At 34.5% G+C, this 11,770-nt stretch overlaps 1 protein-coding gene across 4 annotated transcripts; it reads left to right on the top strand.

The window, feature by feature from the left end:
• Positions 1-139: 139 nt before the first annotated feature.
• LOC109038858 (ionotropic receptor 40a) lies at positions 140-11,750 on the top strand. 4 transcript variants are annotated; one of them, XM_072301912.1, is made up of 16 exons: positions 140-1,296; positions 1,924-2,055; positions 2,510-2,604; positions 3,074-3,169; positions 3,473-3,612; positions 4,099-4,264; positions 5,465-5,568; positions 5,889-5,976; positions 6,532-6,690; positions 7,303-7,471; positions 7,971-8,099; positions 9,056-9,156; positions 9,684-9,843; positions 10,168-10,264; positions 10,576-10,793; positions 11,605-11,750. In XM_072301912.1, exons 1-16 carry the CDS (start codon positions 1,155-1,157, stop codon positions 11,748-11,750), a joined length of 2,142 nt encoding a protein of 713 aa, XP_072158013.1. In that variant the 5' UTR covers positions 140-1,154. The 4 variants fall into 4 exon arrangements, with proteins under 4 accessions (XP_072158013.1, XP_072158004.1, XP_072158024.1 ...); XM_072301903.1 differs by having other exon boundaries at positions 2,510-2,625; XM_072301923.1 differs by lacking the exon at positions 2,510-2,604.
• The last annotated feature ends 20 nt before the right edge of the window (positions 11,751-11,770 follow it).

The raw sequence follows: 11,770 nt of genomic DNA, 5'->3' as shown, positions 1-11,770 counted from the left end.
GATGCACTTCATTTGTATGACATAATTCCTTTCCAAACTAGGCAATGTTCCTCCAGACTTCCAGTGAAAATTTGGTTGAGTTCAAAACATTGCTTGAACAAGTTATTGGATTTGCTTACGCAAAAAAGGTCCATCAATAATGAAAATCCGAACTTCTTTCACGTTTATGTCGCAAATTTCAAGTTTTATTATCGTTATTTTTCTTCTTTTATTTCTGCATTCTTGTTAAGAAAAGTGTCAAAATTTGTAGACTTTTGATTTTATAAGATGAACGTTCTTTTTTTCTTTTTGTAGTTAGCTCTTTTCTTTTTTCTCTTTTTCTTTTATTCTTCTTCATCTAGGTTTCTTTTTTTCTTATTTTCTTTTCTTTCAAACAAGGTCTACAATTTTAATCTATTTCAAACAATATCATGAGTCATTATTCACTGAAATAAAACTTATTTTGTGAATGAATTTTTCCCCCAGAACCTGAAGTTTGGCGGAAAAGTCAATGAGATTTCTTGGACTTATGACGGGAAAAAACCAATCTTCAATTTAACATTTTTGACATTATACAACAATTATAAAGTAATTCAGTAAAAATTCAGCTCCCAAGTCCAACTTTATAACTTGAATCACATTTCAATTTTAAGTTTTTTTCCAAGTGTCCAATGGGCTTTTTACCCAATTTGTGAAACTGTTTGCAAGCAGAAAGGCAATGTTTTACCTTAATTTTTAGCCCATCTGGCAATAAGCACCCGATATGTAAGTAAATTAATAAGTAGTTGCATGCCTTTCATTTTTTCTCTGGAAGGGAGATGCATATTTCATGAGCTAAACCTTTTTGACATCTCTCATCTCGTTGTTATTAATAATTTGATTGAAGTCTAGAAAAAAGGTCAAATGTCAATCAAGATAATTGTGAATCATTTAAGAATCCTACAATTAAGGTTCCAGAACTCCCAGGCTGAGAGGCACCCTCGTCCAGAAAAAAGAAAAGCTGCTCAGTCACATCATTTTTGCATGGAGTAAAAATAGAATACATGATAAAAGACCTCTCATTAAGGAGTCTTTGTAGAAAGCCATGTAGCTTCTTAGTAAAAAAATGGTACTTTTTCTTACGAAAAATGATCACGAATAGTTAGGAGAAAAATTCACCTTTCTCAGTGTGCTTCATGAAGTGTGACAGAAATAGAGGCAGTCCCCCTCTTATATATACTGAGTCCTCAAAAATAAAACAACTCATGCGATTAAAGTTTGTTAAGTGTTTACATTGTGTTTTATTATTATTTTTTACTTGTATGGTCTCTGAATCAGGTAAGTTGTGATTGATTTTTTAGAATCAAACCAGAAATAATTATGATGATGTTGTGTTTCTATTGTTAAGTTTGTCTATAGTTGTTATTTCAGTAAACATTCCATCTCAGAGTACATTTGATTTTCATTAAGGTCTGAAACTCTTCATTAAATATTCTAGCTATTCAAAACTGAAAAAAAAAAGTCATGTTCCTTACATTTACTCAATTCTTTTGTAGCTGAATAGACACTAAATAAACGAAGATGTTTTATAATATATTCATGGGGATTATAAGTTGTCTGCTAAAGCTTTTTGTTTAATTTAAATTAGTACTCCGCTCATGATAGTTTTATCTTAAAAATTACTTTATGCATGTTCAAATCGACAACAACTGTTTAAGATGTCACCATCAAGCACCCAGCAAAAAACCTTTCATAAACTTTCTGATGAGAAGCAATCATCCCTCTGCTTCCAGTGAAAATGTCCAAAATGGGATTGAAACTTTCAAAATGCGGTGACCAAGCTTCAAGCACATCCGTCAATGAATCTTATAATACATAACGGAGAGCTTTCTTCTATGTCAATTTGTACGTATATTTTTTTTCTCATATTATGTAAAGAACTAATCCTATTTATTATCTCCTTAGATGGGGCTGTTGGCCGCAAACAATTCAAAACTTGGCAAGAATTAGACTACAGGCAAATTGCTTATGCCATTAAAGATTTTGCTCTGGCTCTCCCTACTCAGCACTTCACACTAATTTTGGATGTAAACGTTGGTGAGTGCTGATCAACTGTAAGATATGTATCCAATTTGGGATTCTATAAAATGTATCATTCCATCTACCTTGTAGCTTGATTCTGTTACTCGTATTACTTACCTACCATTCTGTCGAATTCTGTCTGTTACTCGTATTACTTACCTATCATTCTGTCTAGGCGGTATCATCTATTCAATAGCCTAGGCAGAGGTACCCAATAAATGCCGTACTTATTTTATGTGAATACCTACCTTGCACTATAATGGTTGGATAAGAAAGGAATTAAAAACACAAGGCTTTGTAGTTGAGAGCTCTCCCCACCTGTCTAAGTGATCTCAATCCAAACCAAAAAAATCTTAAAATCTTATTCGATACGACCTGAATTTATAACCTGCATTACAGTAACCTCACCCTTGATTCCTGAAGCCTATAGCACCCCTCTTAGTCAGTAGTTTTGCTCTTTTTTTTACAGATGATGAATTCTACGAAATAATCACGGAACTGTTCAGAGAACAAGGATTTCTCCACAGCCTGTATGTAATCAAGTCCGTGAAAAGCCTCAAAATGGCAAGTACCAGGGTATTCCAAGTAAGACTGTTATTGGTCTCTAAAAGGATTGCATTGATCCGAGTTTGTGAATAGGATGTGAAGAAACTCATCATTTTTAAGTAGTGTGCACAATTATGATGCTACATGAAGCTCCTACATTGCGTCTTGCTCTTTGTCAGTTAAAGCAGGCATGACAAATTTCGCCTCTGATTTCTTTTGGAGCTCTTTCTCTCATGACTGAATTTTAAGAGCAGTATTATGCAGTTTAGTTGTCGTTAAAACTTGATAAAACTTATAGTAAGACCTATGCAAAGTTGAAAGCAACTACTACGACTAGAAGTGGTGTAATGCCCAAGAAGTCCTATGAAAGGCAGTTTAAAGACTTCCAGTCTTGAACTTTAATCCAAGACTCAGCAAAAATGACTGCAAAAGTATGAATCTTCTCTTTCAAATCTTTTCATTGATTACCTCTCTGACTTTTTTTTAGATCGAAAAGGATATCAAATCCTACATTGCCGTGTATCATCCATCAGTGTATTTTATATTGACCAGGCAGCATATCATGGAAGAAATCCTTGGTTTGGTGAGATAAATTAATTTTTGCTACCTCTACAGATGTCTATACATATTGTCTAATAGAAGAGCGAGTGGATTTCAACCTTACCATCATTAGATTTTAAGTCTCTCTTGAAAATTCACTTTTAGCATCAGGTTTTCTCTAATGTGTCCTTTTGGATTTCTCTGTTAGCCTCCTTCCCTCTTATTTCAGTAAACTTTTAATTTTTTAAAATTTTGATAACTTGGCTTACCCATTTCCTAAATCATTTTTAAATTTGCTCCAAAGTATTTATATTCTAACTCAAGATAATGTTATTGTTACAAACAGATTAACAAAGAAGATTTAATTAGAAGAAATCTCATCTATTTTTTTTTATGGGTTAAAAAACCGATGACGACTTTCTTTTTGAGGGAGCAGATCATTGAAGCGGCACGTGTTTGTGTCATCACAAATTCAAAGCCTGATTTGTAAGTAATCATTGACCTTTAATATGTCGCTGTATTTTATTTCATAGATTTAAGGAATGTCATTTAGAGAATTTGTTTTTTGAGCAGTCTCCTCTAAATGAATATTGATCTTCTCACTTATTTCACTTCGTTTTTTCGACCCTCACTCACTAAATTACTATTACAATTTCTTTCTGGCTGTGCAGGCTTAACATATCACGTAAATAATACCTCAAAAACAGTAATGTAAATTGTAGTAGCTCCAATTTGCTATTATTTGATGTTCTCAATATTTTTGCAGATACATACCGAAGCAGATGAACTCAAATTCCAAGTAGTGCTTCAATATTACCAGATTTTTTTCAAAATCGTAATCAAAATTGAATGAGTTTTATTGCACCCAGACAATTGATCATAGGTGTAATTTGTTCCATAGGCAGTTGCTCTTGAAGTTCTTAAATAATTTAAAATAATTTCTGCAATTTACCCTGTTCAATGAATTTGCAGGTACAAAGTATTTTACAATCAAGCTTCATCTGATGGACTTTCCAATTTGAAACTGGTCAACTGGTGGTCTCTTGAAAAAGGCCTTTTCCGACAGCCACTCCTTCCTGACCCAAGACAGATCTACAAAAATTTTCACAGGAGGGAATTCGAAGTCCCAGTTTTACATGTTAGTATTTTCACTCAAATTAAAATTGACACCGAATTGATTGAATTGGGCGTATTTATGCTAAAAGGAACTATGTTACTTGCAACCCCTATGCACATAGTTATTTTTTAGCAAAAATATGTTCTCTTCATCCCTTTCCATCAGCTAAAAATCTTGACTTAGATCAATTCATGATATGTGCTGACTTATTTATAGTATTAATCACCAGTCTGCTCTGGGTCCCCCCTTGCATGCATACTTGCAGTTTTACCAGGCCTGCCACATCCCATCTCGGGCCCTGGTACCAGTTTTAAGGTCCGGGCCCAAGCACAGAGGGGGGGGGGGTCCGAGGGGCATCCCCCGAGAAATTTTAGAATTTATACGACTAGTCGGACGCATTTTGAAGCTTCCATAAAGAATTTTTCCATCAATTTCTGCGGAATAATTATGTTTTTTTTTTATACTTTCAGCAAAAAATACTTGCGAATTGTTGCATTCAAAACATCTGGAAAATTTTTATTTTTTTTTGGGGGGGGGGGGTGGCATATGATACTTTTTTCAGCTCTATGAGGGCCAGGCTCCCCTGGACTACCCCTTCGTTTGTCTATGGCAAGGGAGTTGAGCCATGAGCCATTGAAGTCGAGGATGCCCAGACTGGAGACTCTTAGCATCTGATGACGGAAGAAAATGAAACGCAGTTACTAAAAATATCCCTCTGTACTAAAAATCTTCAAAATAGATAGAAATTTTCCAAGAAGGATACTTCTTTGAAAATTTAAGAAAAATTTTACAGTGCCCCAGCGTGTTTTTGAAATTCCATTCACCTTTTGCGAAATTTTTAGGGTAAATTTTTCACTTTTTCTTACGAAACAAGGGTTGCATGTGAATTCGTAGTGGTTTTTCACGGGTAACTAGGGCCCACTGCGGGGCTCGGGCCCCGGTAGCAGGGACCCAGTATCCTCCCCCTTGTGGCGGGCCTGCCGTCAATAGCTTTCTTTATAAGAGATCTATGAGTTTTTAAAAATATCTCAGGGGTTTGGAAAAAAACGTCATTGGGGGTCTTAGGGGTGTCTTGTTTTGATCCAAATAACACATTCCTGCAGTCTGGTGATTTAGCCCGAAACACCCTTTATAATGTAAGAATATAATGATTTTTGTTTCTATTCTAATATGACTTGATTATTTTCTACCATCTGCTTAATGTTAATTTTGATTCACTAGAAACCTCCATGGAATTTCGTTAGCTACACAAACGACAGCATTCGAGTAATAGGTGGGCGAGACGACAAACTAATATTTTTATTAGCTAGCAAATTTAAGTTCAGGTATGTTAAACCTCTGCTTCAAGTTGCACATTTTACGGTAGCTTTTTGTTGTTTCTGTAGCATGAGGTGTTTGCTATTTATAATCCAGGTCTAAGTAATTCTAGAGGGCCCTTCGAATCTAACTTTTTTGACACTTTCAGAAAAATAAAATGATTGAAAAACCAAATAACACATGATTATCAGAAGGGCATCATGCCTCCAAACAGCCAAAAGTTCACTAGATGACAAGCGGAAGATACTTTATATTCCATAAAACTATTTCAAATATAATTTATGTTTGTCACTCAAATCGAAACATTCCTTTTTTATTCCTACCATAGATACACCTACATAGATCCCCCCGAGCGTATTCAAGGTGCTGGTGTGAATGGTACAATGACAGGGGTCCTTGGAATGATCTCGAGAAGGGTGAGTGTATTCTACGTCTTTTTTTTTTAGTGGGAAAAGCTAAGCTTTGAACTTTACTTTTAATCTAGTTGGTAAGGTTTTTAAAAAACATTTCAAAAAGAGAGATGGAGAATGAAAAGGTAAATGAAAAAGTGTTGTTGAGAATTATTATTTTTGTATCATAATTAAATTCTATTAAATCGTCTAGTAGCAAGCTAAAATTTTTATAAAGTCAAACTAATCCGACATGTGCAAAAACTGTTGGAGGGAGGTTGCCCAAATAAGTTTTGGATTGGATACTCGCTGGAAGAATGTGATCAGGAAATCCCAGACAGTGTTGATAGCAGGTCATTGACGAAGAGATTTTACGTCAGTCGCCCCATAAACTTCAGAAAGATAGGCACCTGTGGCATTTGAGTGTCAAAGAGCGTCAGAGTGCACAATAGGAATGATGTATACATATATATATTTATGTAAACTTATTCCATCACTCTATTAATTTACCTTTTAAGAGTATTAAGTCAACCAATTAACACACATTACTACTTTCCTATTTCTTTCTTCTATTTTTCTCAGGAAGTTCAGTTATTTGCAGGAGATTTAGGACTGACTTACGAAAGGAACCAAGCTGTTGAATTCACTTTTCCAACTTTAGCAGACAGTGAGGTCTTTCTGACGCATTCCCCTGGTAGACTCAATGAGGCATTGGCATTAGTGCGACCTTTCCAATGGCAAGTAAGTTATCAGCCTTGATCAAGACCAGCATCTTTTTGAAAGCCACTTCCCCGCCCGGCCCTAACTCGGCTGCACTCAATACTACGTCACAATGGGTGCTCCCATAAGAAATACATTGCAAGCACTCAATACTACGTCACTGCGCAGTAGAGTACCAAAACTCGTCCACGGGAATGACTGACCTGTGTGGATTGGTCTTGGCCTTGATTTTTTTTCGTTATCTGGTTGCCTGCATGACTTAAAATAGATAGAGATTTACCTTCTCTCTTCTCAGAAACAAATAAGCACGTAATAAAAAAACATTGTTTATAAAAGTATGAAAATTGTATTTTTGGCCGTGTCGCAAGCTAGGAACACTCAGACCCTTGCTCATCTGCAATTCACAATAGATTGTATTGAGTTTATTTCGTTTCATCCAAAGCATGCAAGAAACCTGTACTTCCGTAACGTTCCTGTCTTAAAATTTAATGACTATAATAATAGGTTTAGATGTTAAGTTGTGTCTTAAAACGAATTTGTCAAATGGGGCCATCAAATTAGGGAATTTTGACCTTAATTCATCCTAAGAGTTAATATGAAAGTTTCAGTGATTTTCACGTATATTTGTTCTAGGTATGGCTTTTAGTCGTTTTGACAGTGGTAGCATCAGGCCCTCTGCTGTTCATCATTATTGAGACCCCTACATGTTGGCAAAAAAAATCAAGGTCCATGAAGCCTAGAAATCATTGGAAAGTATTTTTAAACTGCGTTTGGGTTTCGTTTACCATCCTCCTTCAGCAAAGTAAGATTTTTGACGATAGATATTAAGATTAGATTGAATTTTTGAAGTAAGACTGTCTTTAGTTGCTCAGCATAATGGGGACAGTAGTTTCAACCGCATTGATTTTTAAAGAATGAATTTTTAAGGAAAGCAAAGAAGAAATTGTTATCTCTAAAGTTTTAGGCCTCTAATTTCCAATTTAGAATCATGTCTAAAGTAATGAAGCGCTCTCTAATTTTCTTGCAACTATTTCACTCTCACAAAATCAAATTTTGTGTGATAGTTTTATCGTTGACATTCGTTTTGATATGAGAAATAATGTATGAAAACCAGTAAAAATGTGTACTTACTGCAAATATTCAGTTCAAGACCACGAAAAAATAAGGCTGCATTTCGATTGTCTGAGTTGAAAGTATGGATTACCAAACAGATTGTGGCCCAATCATTCAAACCCACTATTTTTTTTACTAATTTGAATTTGTTTTGTCTTATTTTATTTGAATTTTCTTTTTTGCAAAAGGTATTAGGCTGCCCTCTTCGAGTTGCCGTTACAGACTTGTAATGAGTATTTTCATTTTGAGTGTCGTGTATGTTATTGGAGACATGTATTCAGCAAATTTAACGTCAATACTTGCTCATCCAAGTAAAGGTAATACGATTTTCTTTTATTTGAGTAGGTATTAATATAGCTCAATAAGTACTGGTTAATTAATCTCCAATTTAATGTTGAAAGATTTTTTTGCCAATGATCTAGGAACGTGGCTTCTTACAAGAAGCAGAATCAGAATTAATTTAATGAACTTTAATATTTAAAGTTAGAAATTTATCCTCGGTTTTTCAAATAATGTAGTGGCAAAAAAAAAATTAAGTTTTCACTCCTCTATGAACATCTTCTTCTTATTCTTCTCTTCTTCCTCTTAGAACGACAAGGGCAGGCAAAGCCCTGTTTGTCAAGCCATCTGTTACCAAGCACATTCAATCATTTATATCATAAAAGCAAATAATCTGTAAGTATAAGGGATTTGTGAAATCAATAAAAACAATAACAGCAACGAAATATTCACTCATCCTCAGGAGAACAGAGTCAGCTTTGTGCCCATTTCTGTGAACGTCACTGTTAAATAGCTCACTCCAGATAGACAAAACAAGTCCTCTTTCAGCCCAGTGGGTCAGAAACTTAAAATTGGAATAATTTAATCAGAATGAGTCTAACTGCATTTTCAGCTGCCTAATTTCCTCTCAAATTTTTTTTTCATAACAGAGAACCAAATAGCATAAAGCTTGAAATTTCCAGTGAATTTTCTTTAAATTTCAATGAATATACTGACAAAATTTCAAGTTAGAATCTGATTAAATTTCTTGTTGAAAAAATAAAATATGAGAAGAAATTAAGCAGCAGCTGATGTGGTCAGGCTGATTCTCGTTGACTCTCGAGTCCATCCAATTCTGACTTTGTTGGGGCAGATGCAGCCTTTGATATACTGCTCCAAGAAAAAGTAATTTACATTGCTATAGCATTATGTTATTTCATCATTAATGTTTCCTATATAGTACTGAGGCTGGTTTATGTGTATATAATGTCTCCCATGATATTCTTCCATACAGAGCAACCGATCAGCACCCTTGATCAATTGGCCGACGCCATGCTATTTAAAGATTATCAGCTACTTGTTGAGAAACAAAGCTCATCGCACGCTTTACTGGAGGTATTTGAAGAACATACACATACATGTAACTTTCTGTACTTGCTGTCAAGATCGAACATTTCTGGAGTTTACTATCAAACTTTTTAGATAAGGGTCGAGGCTATAACGAAGTCTCCAGCTAGCATTAGAGAGTAGAATTTTATCACTTATTGCATTAAAAAAAGTTGAGTTCGTATTGACTCATTGTTTCAAGGAAAAATTCAAATTGAAGTTTCCATCATCTGACATTGTACACATGTTATAAACACTTTAAGAATGATCAAATCGATCATTTTAAAAAAAGGAACCATTTTTAGTATCAACGATGAGGCAGTGTCCAAATGGAGATGGAGGAGCGCTGTATGAGGTGGAGACGTAGCACGGGTGAGCACACAAGAACTAGAGGGTGGGGGGGGGGGGGGGCACAGGAGTATGTCACAGGAGTGATGGAGTAAGGGACAGCGGACTGCCTAAGCATTATGTGTTACTCCTGTGATTCTCTCTTTTAATAGTGAAGTAAAATTGATACAATAAAACTTTTGTCACAGAATGGAACTGGTGTCTATTCGTGGATGTGGAAGAAAATGAAGAAACAGCCTTTGAATCTGATCGACAATATTGAAGAAGGTATGAAATATGTTAAAGAGAGAAGGAACTATGCTCTCCTTGGTGGAAGAGAAACTTTTACTTTTGACACAAGAAGATTTGGTGAGTAATTAGTTTTTTACTTTTCGTAAGTCAGAAAATATTTCCATTATTCAAGCCAGTGTCCTAATGTGTGTAGTCCTAATGTGTTTTTATCATTATTATCATCTTTGATGCACGACTTACTTTATACTTATACTGGCCAAATCTATCCTTATAATACTATTTATCATTCTTTGAGATGTACAAAAAAACTTTTGAAGGAACGAAAATTTAGGTTTTTAATCAAGGTGAATTTATTTTTTTTTAAAAGAGTCAGCACAAGCTCACAACATAGTCAACTACACATTTTCATCATATTATATTATTTTTTATTTTTTTTTACAGGAACTCAACATTTTCATATAAGCGAAAAGCTAAACACAAAATATTCTGCAATTGCTGTCCAACTAGGCTGTCCTTTTTTGGAACTTTTCAATGAACAGTAAGAGTTTTTTACTCCATCAAGATTATACTATTTAAAATTTTCAAGTACAATGTTTTTTTTGTTCTTAGAGGAAATTCAAATTTAGGAAAACAATTTGAAAGGTTCTTTCATTGACAATATCTGTCTCCTCTAATTCCTATACGTTTTTCATAATTTTTTGTGCATTTGTTTCAATGGACACCTTTCCAACATCATCGGTAAGCCTCGCTTGTGCAACTTTTTTGTCTTAAAAAATTCCTTGTTCAAAGTAATACTCTTCAACATTATCATAAAAATCTCTTTTATTTTTTCCTTTTTTTGCTCTTAAGGCTGATGTTCCTGTATGAAGCAGGGATTTTGAACAAAATCACGGAAGAAGAGTACCAGAAATTGGGAGAGTCGAAAGTAGACGAAATAGAGGTTTCAGAAGGTGGTTCGGCAAACACTGGAACGGCCAAGCAAAAAGAAGATGAAGAAAGCACTGCAATGACCATGACTTCACTCCAAGGATCATTCTATGTTCTTATCGTCGGACATTTGATAAGCAGTAAGCTGTTTCTTTTTTCTAACCTTCTTTAAGCTGACCTTTTTTATGACAAAAAAACTTTCGGCAATTTCTTTTAAAATCTTAAAATTGGATTACATTTTGCAATAAATTTGGCTCTTTTGGTAAAAAAAAAAAAAATTAAGTGCCATAAGTTTCCCTATGGACATTAGTTTTTTAATGGATGAGCCAGAAATAGTACACAGTTCTTTATTGCTAAATGCACTCCACTTAGGTTCTTAGGTGATGTTTTGTTAGGTAAAAGAAACTTGAACTATTTTAATTAGGTAAAATTTTTATTTTACCAGAAAAATTTATAAATATCATTTTATTGCTTGTGAACCTCGCAATCTGATGTCATATTCTGCTTAACAACTGCAAAAAAAACGTCCTAAATTAGTATCGGTTCGTTTTTTCTCTTCTCTGTATTTTACTCTTTATTTTTTTCCTAAAGAAAAAACAAATCATGGATGGTTGTAGGATGCGTATTTTTTTTTTTTTTTTTTTTTTTTTTTGGGGGGGGGGGCATTTGGTGATAGGCATTTGGACTTTGAACTCAATGGAACTATTCTGCACACAAAACCTATGCACATACTTATTTTTAGCATAAATATGTCCATTTGACTTACAGTTACTAACAAAACTGGGTTATATTTTGACCAGCAGTCATAGGACCTCTGTCTTCTAAAAAAGTTAAATGTTGCAGTCGGAGTGTTTCTTCATTGTGAGATGAAGAGCCATCTTATTTTTATACTTAATTTTCTATCACCTCTACTTCCTCTCTCTTCAACTGAACCTTTTTTTTTTTTGACAGTCGTGGTACTGTTAATTGAAAAGCTATACCACAGATATAACAGCATACTCATCGGCTACTCAAGGAAAATTGCAGCTCTCATTCGAAAAAAACAGCCTATCAACAAAGCAGAAATGCTGGAACGTCACTATCGATATTTAAACTAAATATCAGCAGTCTCGCTTTA

This window comes from Bemisia tabaci, chromosome 1 (assembly GCF_918797505.1).
Source record: "Bemisia tabaci chromosome 1, PGI_BMITA_v3".
Taxonomy (NCBI): Eukaryota; Metazoa; Arthropoda; class Insecta; order Hemiptera; family Aleyrodidae; genus Bemisia; species Bemisia tabaci.
This window is presented reverse-complemented; position numbering and strand designations above follow the sequence as displayed.